At 42.1% G+C, this 13338-nt stretch overlaps 1 protein-coding gene across 1 annotated transcript in view; it reads left to right on the top strand.

The window, feature by feature from the left end:
- The window catches only part of ptprua (protein tyrosine phosphatase receptor type Ua), a 489507-nt gene that overhangs the window by 456316 nt on the left and 19853 nt on the right, over positions 1-13338 (top strand). The window contains exons 24-25 of the mRNA XM_060904791.1: positions 2567-2881; positions 9910-10035. Coding sequence (XP_060760774.1) covers positions 2567-2881; positions 9910-10035 — 441 coding nt within the window. The remainder of the gene's footprint in view (positions 1-2566; positions 2882-9909; positions 10036-13338) is intronic.

Here is a 13338-nt window from a genome sequence, read left to right on the forward strand (position 1 = left end):
CCAAATCTAAAGACAATGAACTGCTTAGAAAACCAACATATTATGCATCCATGAGTCTTGTTGAGTCTGTTTAGGAATTCTTGCTGCAGAGCAGATGTTTCAGCCACCAGGTCACGGGTTGGTATGATATTTTAGTCAATTGGTACCAGAATACAACAATGTAGCTGTAAGAGCATTTGATTTCTGAGAGTAAAGAGAGTGAATGGTAGACTGCTGTTTAACACAAGTCAGAGGAATAAAACTATAGCAAGAAACAAGCTTTCTGTATGACGAGTACAAACACAATGTGACTCCGAATACTTATTCATTCCTTCACAGTTGTACGCACTCTACTAGTGCATCAACCATATAATCACATCACATCCAGTGCAAGCCTTGGTACCCAGTCTTCCCTTCCCTCCCTTACTGCACTTAAGTCAAAAAAGAGCAAAAGAGCTCCTGTCAAGTCTGCTATAAAATAGCTGGGAACTAATGTCCTGGACAATGGTGAGCCATGTGTTTTTGGAGTACCGTACATGCTTGATCTGAGATTCACAGATTTTGGAGGAGGAAATGAGCACAGACAAAAACAACCAAAAGGGATTGTTTGAAAAAGGTACAACATGTACAACCTGTGCAGTCAAACCAATACCTTCAAGCAGTGTTTGCTCCTAACTAGTTGCCAATGTTCATAGAGGTGAGAGATGCTTTCCTTGGCATTTCATTGAAAAGGATTTCCTGACACTGTAAAAATAATGTAAGAATATCCATTAAATTTTGTCCTTTCTGTTGTCCAGTAGATCTCGTAATTGGTTGCTGTCCATAATACAGCACAATCAAAGGAAAATTGTCTTGAGATGATTCTTTATATCTGTGAAGGTTCTCAGTCATCCAGGTCATCATAAACTGTAGGTGCTAAAGAAGGCAACTGGAGTTGCTTGAAATTCTTGAAGACGTTTCACCTCTCAGCCGAAAGGCTTCTTCAGTTCTGTCTGACTAGTGGGGAGTTCCAGGTATTTATCCTCTAGTGGACCAAAAGCAACCCTGAGGAGAGTTGTTGAGGTCACATAGGTTGTTGACCACCTCAGTCATCCTGTAGGTGTTAGGGTCACTGGAGGCCAGGTGTGAATGGTGTTAGCAGACTAGAGGGTTGTTAGGGTGATCTGTGGGTCATTGGCTCTCTCTGCCATCATGTGAGTCATTGAAGTCAGCTGAGTCTTGATGTGGATGTATATTCAATTTTCTGGGAAGCGTGCCAAGGACTGCATTGTAGGTGGTTAATAAGTGGTGTCTCAGGCCACCTTCTCTGAAGACCGGTGGTTTGAAAGAGGAGTCAAAGAAGCCATCTTTGTCAACCTGGAAGGACCATCACTGAAGTCTGAGACACAACTTATAAGCCACCTACAATGCAGTCCTTGCCAGACTTCCCAGAAAACTGAATACACATCCACACCAAGACTCAGCTGACTTCAATGACTCGCATGATGGCAGAGAGAGCCAACGACCCACTGATCACCCTAACAGCTCTCTAGGCTGCTAACACCGTTCACACCCAGCCTCCAGTGGCCCTAACAACTACAGGATGACTGAGAGTGTCAACAACCCATGTGACCTCTTACGACTCCCCTTATGGCCCTTTTCCACTACCCTTTTTCAGCTCACTTCAGCTCACTTCAGCCCGACACGGCTCGCGTTTTGACTACCTCAGAGCAGCGCGACTCAGCTTGCTTCAGCCCTGCTCAGCACCCAAAACTCGCACGGTTTTGGAGTAGGGCTGAAGCGAACCAAACCGAGCTGAGTGGGGCTAGGGGCGTGAGGAGACACTCCCCTGTGCACTGATTGGTGAGGAGGAGTGACCTCACATGCCCACACACGCCCCGCGAGCACGCTGGGATCTGTAAACCCAGAAGAAGAAGAATTACGAATTACGAGAATTTCTGAAGCCTTATGCGCCTCGCCTCATCTATATGCTCTTGCCAGTATCTGTTGGCGTTGTCAGTGACAACAAGCCACAGCACCAAGACCAGCAACACTAATGACTCCATGTTTATTGTTTATTATCCGCTTAAAAGGTCACTGATGTCACTGTTTGCGCCGCCTAACGACATCACGTGACGTCCACCCACTTTCGCTAACTCCACCCAATGTGTCCACCCACTTCCAGCCAGCACGGTTCAGCGCGGTTGTAGTCGAAATGCAACTCCAACAGCCCCACTCAGCTCGACTCAGCCCGACTCAGCACGGCACGGCTCGGCACGGCTCAGCCCGACTCAGCCGCGTTGGTAGTGGAAAAGCGGCATTAGTGTTGCTTTTGATCCACTAGAGGATAAATACCTGGAACTCCCCACTAGTCAGACAGAATTGAAGAAGCCTTTCGGATGAGAGGTGAAACATCTTCATGGATTTCAAGCAAGTTCAGTTCCATTCTTTAGCACCTATGGAAATGACTTTTGATGTTCACCATTTTTGTCCTCTTCCATCAAGCATTTCTTTCCATTTTCCCTCTCAGCCTTATCCCTAATTGTTTTTTTTTTAATTCTGTCTTCACTTTTAGTCACTTTTGCTTACTTTGTTTTCCAACTGTCAGACGCTGAACTCTGTGACGCCTCATTTGGATGTGGAGGAGTGCAGTGTGTCACTGCTGCCCAGAAACCGAGAAAAGAACAGGAGCATGGACGTGCTGCCTCCTGACCGAGCTCTGGCATTCCTTGTCACCACAGAGGTGGATGGCGGCGACTATATCAACGCAGCACTGATGGACAGTTTCCTTCGGCCAGCCGCCTTCGTAGTGACGCCTCACCCACTACCCATCACTACTGGAGATTTCTGGAGGCTGGTGTTTGATTATGGCTGCACCTCCATCATCATGCTCAACCAGATCAACCAATCCAACTCTGCCTGGGTGTGTTGCCCCACAATTTCTTCTCATTAGCTAATTTTCCAATGACTTTTGCTATAAATGTCAGTGCTGGTAACAAAAATTCTGCAGGCAGCTCAATTCTATTATATAGGCATTTTGTGATGTAAATTCCTGGAGGAACGGTCATGTAAGTTTTGCTTTGTCAGTAAAAAAAAAAAGTTGTATTTGACACATTTCAGTCAATACATTCATGTGTATAACAAACATCCATTACTTTCTTTTTTAGCTGCCTGGCACAGATAACGCAAACAGAATAGCAGTATATGCCCCTGATTTGCAGTACACAGAATAATATCGGCCAGTTTCTTAGGCTATGATTATATCCTATATTGTCACTGTAAATATCCACGGTGAGCTACATCCATAATCCATGTCACATGAATTAAAGACACTGCCCACTTAGTATGCTATAGTTTACGATTAAACTGTAATCCGTTGTATTATCTCTTTAATCCAGCTGCAACACTCAGCCAATGCTGTGCAAATCTCACTTCTTTATTCCCATAACATTTCTAAATGAAAGCTTTTTGGAATGCGTCTTTTTTGAATAAATATTCGACACTAAATATTGCAGTCTTATGTGAGCTTATATCATACTGTATATGACAAATGCATTTTGCACATCCATCCATCCTTCATCTGTAGCCGCTTATCCAGTTCTACAGGGTCGCAGGCAAGCTGAAGCCTATCCCAGCTGACTATGGGCGAGAAGCAGGGTACACCCTGGACAAGTCGCCAGGTTATCACAGGGCTGACACATAGACACAGACAACCATTCACACTCACACCTACGGTCAATTTAGAGTCACCAGTTAACTTAACCTGCATGTCTTTGGACTGTGGGGGAAACCGGAGCACCCGGAGGAAACCCACGCGGACACGGGTAGAACATGCAAACTCCGCACAAAAAGGCCCTCGCTGGCCACGGGGCTCGAACCCAGGACCTTCTTGCTGTGAGGCAACAGTGCTAACCACTACACCACTGTGCCACCTGCATTTTGCACAGATTTTGTTTAAAACAGAATGTGCATGTTATGCTTAATATAAAGAGCGTGCTATTTTTTTCCTTGCTAGAAACAGAAGTTATTACAGAGAACAGATGTTAGGGGTAGTGGAGGAAACACACATTCACACTGAGGGGCAGGAAGATTTCGGCACAGCACCAGCATACTGCTTATCCCACTGGTCTGTTTTATATTGGTTTGTTGTTGCAGAGGCACATGATAAACGATGCCAAATGTCACAGAACGTCTGCATAATTGCATTGCTTTTCTTGTCAAAAATGCTTCCTGTGTAGTTTCTCTCAACATATCGCCAAACAACCTCCTCAAAGTTGTTAGTATATTGAAAATATTACAAAAATTACAGTTATTTCCATCGCAAATACTGCATTAGGAAACATCAAATCACTAAAACAATTTCTGAGATGGAAAAGTCTCAGATTTTTGGACTTTACTATACTGCGGTGGGTTTCCCAAGAGCCTCTTAATGCTAAGAGTATCTTAACTAGGAGAGAGAGTGTTCATTGTGCTGCTCGCTCTACCATTTAACGATGATCTATGTGCTGTGATGCTTTGGGGCCTTCTTTGCACACACATCAACCACAAGTAAAGCAAACTAATCAGTTTGCCTAAAATCAACTGCTGTATGATATGGATTTAATTTGCATTTAATTAAATATCTGGCGGCATGGTGGCGTAGTGGTTAGAACTGTCACCTCACAGCAAGAAGGTTCTGAGTTCGAGCCCAGTGGCCAACAGGGGCCTTTCTGTGTGGAGTTTGCATGTTCTCCCCGTGTCTGCGTAGGTTTCCTCCGGGTGCTTCGGTTTCCCCCACAGTCCAAAGACATACAGGTTAGGTTAACTGATGGCTCTAAATTGACCATAGGTGTGAATGGTTGTTTGTCTCTATGTGTCAGCCCTGTGATGATCTGGTCACTTGTCCAGAGTGTACCCCACCTCTTGCCCATCGTCAGCTGGGATAGGCTCCAGCTTGCCCACAATACTGCACAGGATAAGCGGTTACAGATAATGGATGGATGGATTAAATATCTAAAAATAATATATATGATCACGAAAACTACACTATATGTTTTGTAGACACCTGACAATCACACTCATCAGTGATCCTTCCCTTTCTCTTCATTGGAACCAAGAGGCTCAAACATGTTCCAAGACGACAATGCCCCTGTGCACAAAGCAAGCTCTATGAACACATTGGTAATGTTCGAGTGGAAGGAACTTGAGAGCCTTGAACACCTTTGGCATAAACTGAAATTCTGATTGCACGCAAGGCCTCCTCACCTGACACAGTGCCTGACCTCACAAATGCTCTTATGGCTGAATGATCACAAATCCCCACAATCATGTTCCAAACTCTAGTGGAAAGCCTTCCAAGAAGAGTGGAGCTTAGTATAATAGCAAAGGCTAAATCTGGAATAGGTTGTTCTACAAGTACATATGGGTATGACGGTGGGTGACCACATGCTTTTGGCCATATAGTGTGTGTCCAGCTTTATATATTTTTTTTTCTTACCCTACAGAGTAATAGATTATAAAGAAGCCCCTCCCCTTCAACCATCATTCTCAGATGAATGAATGAATGAATGAATGAACGATCTTGCATTTTGTTTAAAAAAAAACCCTTGAGATTATGAGAATTTTATCATCATGAGCATCATCCATGTCAGTCTCTCTAGTCTTGTATTATACAATCAAAAGTATACATGCATGCTGAACCACGCATGAACCACGTATGCATGTGATGGTAATTTGTCCACATAGAGTACCAGTCAAAATTTGAACACAGGTTCTAATTCAATGTTTTTTTTCTTTATTTTTAGAAATTAAAATACACTTCATGTCTTGAAGTAATGATGGATGTCGTTTCTCTTTACTTAGTCGAGCGGTTCTTGATGTAAGATGGATTACTACAACTGCGGTGTGGAATAGGGCTATTTTAATAGTTGTATTTTTATTATTTACTATTTTTTTAATCTCACACTCATTAAGAAGGCAAGAAACTCATCCGCTAATTAACTTTTGACAAGGCACACTTGCTCATTGAAAAGCATTCCAGATGACTACCTCATGAAGCTGGTTAAAATAATGCCAATAGTGTGTCGAGTGTCAAGGTAAATGGTAGATGCTTTGAACAATCTAAAGTATGAAACATATTTTGTTTTTTTTAAACACTTTTTTGTTTACCACGTAATTACATATATGTTATTTCATAGTTCTGATGTCTTCAGTATTGTTCTCCGATCTAGAAATTAGTCAAAATACAGGAAAAAAAAAAGATGAATGAGCCGAACAGGGGTGTACAAACTTTTGACTGGGACTTTACTTCTGGCCATATAGTGTATCTTCTGTGGTTATTGTCAGTAAGTTGATGAACAAGAACCTCGCCTTTGCTCTTGACTCAACTGATCACCTTCCGTTGATACACTGGTGCTGAAATGATCACTGATAAATTCAGTGAGTTTTCTTCTGCCAGTTAACTTTTGATTAGTTCATGCTGGTTTGTGATTCAGATTCAAACATTACATTAGTGTTTTCCACTTCCAATCCTGCAGCGTCAAAGACGGCTCATGTTCACTGCGGATAATTTGACAGCTGCTATTTATATAGATTATAATCTGAACCTATTCGGGGTATATGTGAGTTTTGATAGGTTGTCCCTTACCTCCGGCAAAGTTCACAAGTCAATAAAAATCTGCCTTCATTTTGGGGAAATATATTTATATTTTTATTTAAAAGTAGGTTATTTTTTAAAGAAAAATTGTGGCTGTTGGCTAGAATTCAAATGCACTGACATACAGTGTCTTGCAAAAGTATTCATCCCCCTTGGTGTTTGTCCTGTTTTGTCGCATTACAAGCTGGAATTAAAATGGATATTTGGGGGGTTAGCACCATTTGATTTACACAACATGCCTACCACTTTAAAGGTGCAAATTGTTGTTTTATTGTGGCGCAAATAATAATTCAGATGAAAAAAAAAACAGAAATCTGGAGTGTGCATAGGTATTCACCTATGATTCAACTTTGATTAGGCCATTTCAAGACATTTAAACGTTTCCCTTTAAACCACTCCAGTGTATGGTAGCTTTAGCAGTATGTTTGGGGTCATTGTCCTTCTGGAACATAAACTTTCATCCCAGTCTCAAACCTCTGGCTGACTCAAACAGGATTTCCTCCAGAATTACCCTGTATTTAGTGCCATCCATCTTTCCGTCAGTCCTGACCAGCTTTCCTGTCCCTGCAGATGAAAAATATCCCCACAGCATGATGCTGCCACCACCATGCTTCACGGTAGGAATGGTGTTCTCAGGGTGTTGGGTTTGTGACACACATGACATTTCTCATGATGGCCAAAAAGACCAATTTTAGTCTCATCTGACCAGAGAATCTTCTTCCATGTGTTTGGGGAGTCTGCCACATGCTGTTGGGCAAACTCCAAATGTGTTTTCTTAAGTAATGACTTTTTTCTGGCCACTCTTCCATAAAGCCCCGCTCTGTGGAGTGTACAGCTTAAAGTGGTCCAATGAACAGATACTTCCATCTCCGCTGTGGGCCTTTGCAGCTCCTTCAGTGTTATCTTTAGTGTCTTTGTTGCATCTCTGATTAATGCCCTCCTTGCCCGGTCTGTGAGTTTTGATGGGCGGCCTTCTCTTGTCATTTTTGTAATGGTGACATATTCTTTCCATTTTGCTATAATGGATTTAATGGTGCTCCATGGGATATTCAAAGTTTAGGATATTTTTTTATAACCCAACCCTGATCTATACTTCTCCACAACTTTGTCTCTGACCTGTTTGGAGGCTCTTTGGTTTTCATGTTGCTTGCTTAGTAGTGTTGCAGAGTCAGGGTCCTTCCAGAACAGGTTGATTTATACAGACATCATGTGACACTTTGATTGAGCACAGGTGGATCTTAATCAACTAATTATGTAACTTATGAAGTGAATTGTTTGGACCAGCTCTTATTTAGGAGTTTCTTATGAAAGGGAGTGAATACCTATGCACACTCAAGATTTCTGTTTTTTCATCTTAATTATTGTTTGTCTCACAATAAAAAACAGTGTGCACCTTTAAAGGAACAGTCCACCGTACTTCCATAATGAAATATGCTCTTATCTGAATTGAGACGAGCTGCTCCGTACCTCTCCGAGCTTTGCGCGACCTCCCAGTCAGTCAGACGCAGTCAGACGCGCTGTCACTCCTGTTAGCAATGTAGCTAGGCTCAGTATGGCCAATGGTATTTTTTGGGGCTGTAGTTAGATGCGACCAAACTCTTCCGCGTTTTTCCTGTTTACATAGGTTTATATGACCAGTGATATGAAACAAGTTCAGTTACACAAATTGAAACGTAGCGATTTTCTATGCTATAGAAAGTCCGCACTATAATGACAGGCGTACTAACACCTTCTGTGCGCTTCGGCAGCGCATTGATATCTGAGCTCCGTATCAATGCGCTGTCGAAGCGCGCAGAAGGTGTTAGTACGCCTGTCATTATAGTGCGCACTTTCCATAGCATAGAAAATCGCTACATTTCAATTTGTGTAACTGAACTTGTTTCATATCACTGGTCATATAAACCTATGTAAACAGGAAAAATGTGGAAGAGTTTGGTCGCATCTAACTACAGCCCCAAAAAATACCGTTGGCCATACTGAGCCTAGCTACATTGCTAACAGGAGTGACAGCGCGTCTGACTGCGTCTGATTGACTGGGAGGTCGCGCAAAGCTCGGAGAGGTACGGATCAGCTCGTCTCAATTCGGATAAGAGCATATTTCATTATGGAAGTACGGTGGACTGTTCCTTTAAAATGGTAGGCATGTTGTGTAAATCAAATGGTGCTAACCCTCCCAAATATCCATTTTAATTCCAGCTTGTAATGCGACAAAACAGGACGAACACCAAGGGGGATGAATACTTTTGTATAACAGATTTCCATAGGCCAGCAGATACTGTATTTACAAAGAGCTCTGTTTCTAGCACAATTTCTATGTTTCTTGCCCTCCTTTTGCCATCTGTCTATACAAGTGTTTAGAGAACAGTTCTTTGCATCACTCTGGCAATCACCTTTTTACTTCATGTAACGGCTTGCTTCTCACGTATTTTGTCACACTGTAATCGTGCGTGTGTGTGTGTGCGTAACTTGTGTATCTTGTGGATATGCAAATATTCATTTTCTCCCTCCGCCCTGTTTATACTCTTCCATCACCGTGACAAAGTATTAACATGCTTCGAGCACTCTTCCCTTGCCCCTGTCACTTCAACCTTGCCCCCTCCCTCTATCTGTTTAGGCTTCAGATGTTAAAAGTAGTTTGACATTGGCTGTGCAGCTTTTGAAGCCACAGCAGACTATAAGCAGAAAAAAAGAGCATTAGGTCTCCTCTATCTCTCTGGGCTACGAATGAAAAACGGAGGAAATCAGCGTGGCACAAATTAATTCTCTGCACCGATTAAATGCTTTTTTCCCCCTCCCTTTTTCCCAATCAGTCTTTTTTTTTCACCCCAGTGTTCAGAGCTTCCTCTCCTCTTCACTTGCTATAATCCGTGTGTGCATATCACTCTGCATGTCATGTCCTTATCTTCCTCCCACTTTAAAATGCAAATTTAAGCACAAATATGCTCCGAAGCTTGGCGTATCATGTATTAGAATAAATTGTGAAGCGGAAAGCAGTTTACTGGATGATGGAGGGATGTAACCAAATATGAATAAATTACTCAAAATGAACAGATAACAAATACAGATACGAATAGGAGGAGCACTGTTCGTTTGTTTTCTTTTGTTTTGTTTGTATTTTTTAAGAAAGCTTGTCAAAAAGGTACTGCACAAACAAAGACCAAGTTCATTCTCTTGGACGCACAGCATTCATGTATTCATGCGTAGTAGTCTAACGGTGCACTCAGATCGACGTGGTTTAAATTAGGTTGGTATTTAAAATTTCGAGAAACACATCACTTCTGATACGCTTGCTTAATCATGCTTTCTTTCTCTCTCAGCCTTGTCTGCAATACTGGCCTGAAACAGGCATGCAGCAGTTTGGACCCATGACGGTAGAGTTGCTCTCCAGGTCCACAGATGATGATGTCATCACCCGGCTGTTTCGGGTCAATAATATCACACGGGTGAGTGTGCAGTAAAGACCAAAACATGGGCCAATTACAAAATGCTGTAGTATATCAGGTGCAGTCTATTTTGCTGTGTTCACACTTATACCGGTACGAAAGTGGTATAACTGTATCGATACAAAGTATACCAGTACAGTTTAGTGCATCTGTCCACACTAGCGAGAAATGTTTACGGTTTTCTTTCACGGTAGTTGAAATGCGCGTGCGCGAAATGTTTCCGTGGTTACCGAGTAACTTCCTTCCGAGAATATATGGCATCTGTTATTTCGAGATCTCGAGAAAGCAAAACAATTATTTCATGATCTCAGCTGGATCACTGTATCTCCGTCGGTAGAGACGAAGCCAGGCCAGTCTTCTGCGGACGTGCCGCGGACTAATTTTGAAATTATCCCTTATTAAAAGACTTAATGCAATCTCTCCCTGTGTCAACCCCTGATCAAAATATTGCCTTATTAGGTGATCGATTATTCCAGACATTCTAATGACCAAAGTTGCGTCTGTACAGAATGAGAAATAGCCCCAAAGTCAGCATATCACACGTCTCTTGGCGCACCTGAATGAACCATTTCTCAGCTCGAGATCATGAAATAATTGTTTTGTTTTCTCGAGATCTCGGAATAATTGTTTTGTTTTCTCGAGATCTCGGAATAATTGTTTTGTTTTCTCGAGATCATGGAATAATTGTTTTGTTTTCTCGAGATCTCGGAATAATCATTTTGTTTTCTCGAGATCTCGGAATAATTGTTTTGTTTTCTCGAGATCTCAAAATAACGGTTTTGTTTTCTCGAGATCTCGAATTAGTTGTGTTGTTTTCTCGAGATCCTGAATTAATTATGTCGTTATCTCGGGATAACAAGGTGAATTAAAAAAAGGATTATATGAAGGGCCTCTCTCGGCTTCCGTACGGATGAAATGACGTGTGTGTGCTTTTTGTTGTCAATGTACAGTCTGTATTTCTGGTGGTCATTTGTTCAATCGAATCGTATAAAATGCGTGAGGCAGTTGAGAAAGAAACAAACGAATCTCCGTTCTTCACTATTTTATTCAGCAAAGACATCGATTGAGGTGTGTGACTTTGCGCATGCGCATTATATTTGTATCGATACAGAACCGCTTCATCTGTCCACACTACAGCGAAGCGCTACAGTACCGATACTGTACCAGTACGAAACCCATACATTTGTGGGTTTCGTACCGATACAGTTATACCACTACAGTACTGGTATAGTTGCTAGTGTGGACAGGTGTTGCGGTACGAAAGTAGTTTCGTATCGGTACAAAATCCCTTGTGTGGACAGGGTAGTCAGACCACTATAGCTGGTATCAGTGAGGGGGTTAAACCTGGTTTCACTAAATTATAATGTCCCATGAAATGTTGACCTTATTAAAATGCTAGACTGATATCTAACTACTCCTGGCTTCTTTTGAGTCCACAGCCAATGTTTCATGGCTAATGAACCAAGAAGCTAATTGCTTAATCCATCTTTTTTAGAGGAGAAGTATACATGAATTCAGTGCAGGTATATCTGTAGCAGCATCTTAAAACTGTGGTTAATCATGCACACACAGTCTAAAAGATCAGCCAAGACGTGTTTGGCATTTGAGGTTATTGAGCTTATTTAGTTTCGCAGTGGTGCTATGCAGCTAATGTAGCTAACAAGTAAGGAAAGCATATTTACCTTGCATAAGAATAAGGATATTCCTCATCCTGCCTCTTTCGAGGACCCAAGAGAGAACCTTAGGATGAGGCACTCCCCTCGAGTTGATCTTGTCCTTAACTCTAGAAGTCAGGATCACTGCTGAGTAAGCTCAAGGGCAGGACAATCGTGTTAATGTTGAACAAGATGGAGGAGTTCATATCCAAGGCTGTGCAATGCAAATCTTAATTTGCTCAATGGTCAGCCAGACTGTAATGAAAAGTTTGGAGGAATTTGAATAAGCAACAACCATTTTTATTATTATTATTATTATTATTATTTATTTTTTTATTTTTTTTGTGAAGTGATAAGAAAGAGTACAACCTCTTTGAGGTAGTGCATTTGCACTACCTCTTTGAGGTAGTGCAACCTTTGAGGTAAGCACTCCATTCTTACCCAATCGGAAGTTAATTTATAATAGACCCAAGCTTCGTGAGAATAATTAAGTTATTCCATGAAATCAAGTCGTACTTGAGTTGATAGCTGACGAGACACATAGCATCGAGTCGGCTATAGACCCCTTTCACTGATGTCAACCGAAACCGGAAGTAAACAGACCCTGCGCCATTTTGGAAGACCAACAAACTTGTGATAAGGGGATAATAACGGCAGCGGTATGTGAACCCACGAGAATAAAGTGGAGTGGCAAACGACTTAAACAAACAAATCTGAGCTGTTTTATTTATGATTTATTGGCTCAACAGTAGACTTGAAAGAAACCTGTGTGAGACTTGGCAAAAAACTGTGGATATAATGGATAAGTCTGTGCATGATCTGCGGACACTTTGAGGTAAGCAAACGCAAGAAATTCAGATTTAAAACATGCTAAATTGGCCCCAAGTTGATAACTGTATGAGGAGCAAGCCTCCCAGACTTCTACAATTTAATAATAATAATAATATAGGATGGTTTGGGGCTTGCTCGCTGCTGCCAGGTTGGTTGTTGAGTAGCCTGACTTTTTTTTCTTGCGTGTGGTATCATTGTTGACGCGAGGTTGTTTTTTGAACATGCCAATGCGGACACGATTTCCCCTGATGAGTTATGACTTCAGACGCGATGCGTGTGTGGAGGTGTGGAGTCCGCGTGATATGTGCGTAAGATAGGCTTCTCATGTGTTTGGAGATCCGCGCTCCGAGACAAGCGCAAGCACCCCCCCCCCCCCCCCAAGGGAAAAAAAGGGGCCCCCCGAAAATATCGGCATAGTTCGAACACTGAGTGTAGGCACTGGGTGTAAACAACAAATAGTTTACAATGTCTGGGTAGCAAACAGATGGCAGAATTGGTGTCAGGTCCTCCTTATGTTTCCATTCTCCCTTGCCCCGAGTCTTATCGTATGGGTCAAACCCATCAATCACAGCCAGTTTCTCCACATACTGTGCCCTTTCTGCAGCTGGTAATGTACTCACATAACCCGAATTATCATCCATCGTGTCACTTTACTCTCACTCGTACTTTGTTTTATATTGTGAGTGCATGTACTTGGTCTTCCAATATGGCGCCTAACAAAATCTCGCGGCGCGGTGACGTCATGTGAAAGGGGTCTATAAGCCGTGTACGACGAGATTGAGTGGAATAACTGGTTTATTCTATCCACATTCACTGG

This window comes from Neoarius graeffei, chromosome 22, assembly GCF_027579695.1.
Source record: "Neoarius graeffei isolate fNeoGra1 chromosome 22, fNeoGra1.pri, whole genome shotgun sequence".
In the NCBI taxonomy this organism is placed as follows: domain Eukaryota; kingdom Metazoa; phylum Chordata; class Actinopteri; order Siluriformes; family Ariidae; genus Neoarius; species Neoarius graeffei.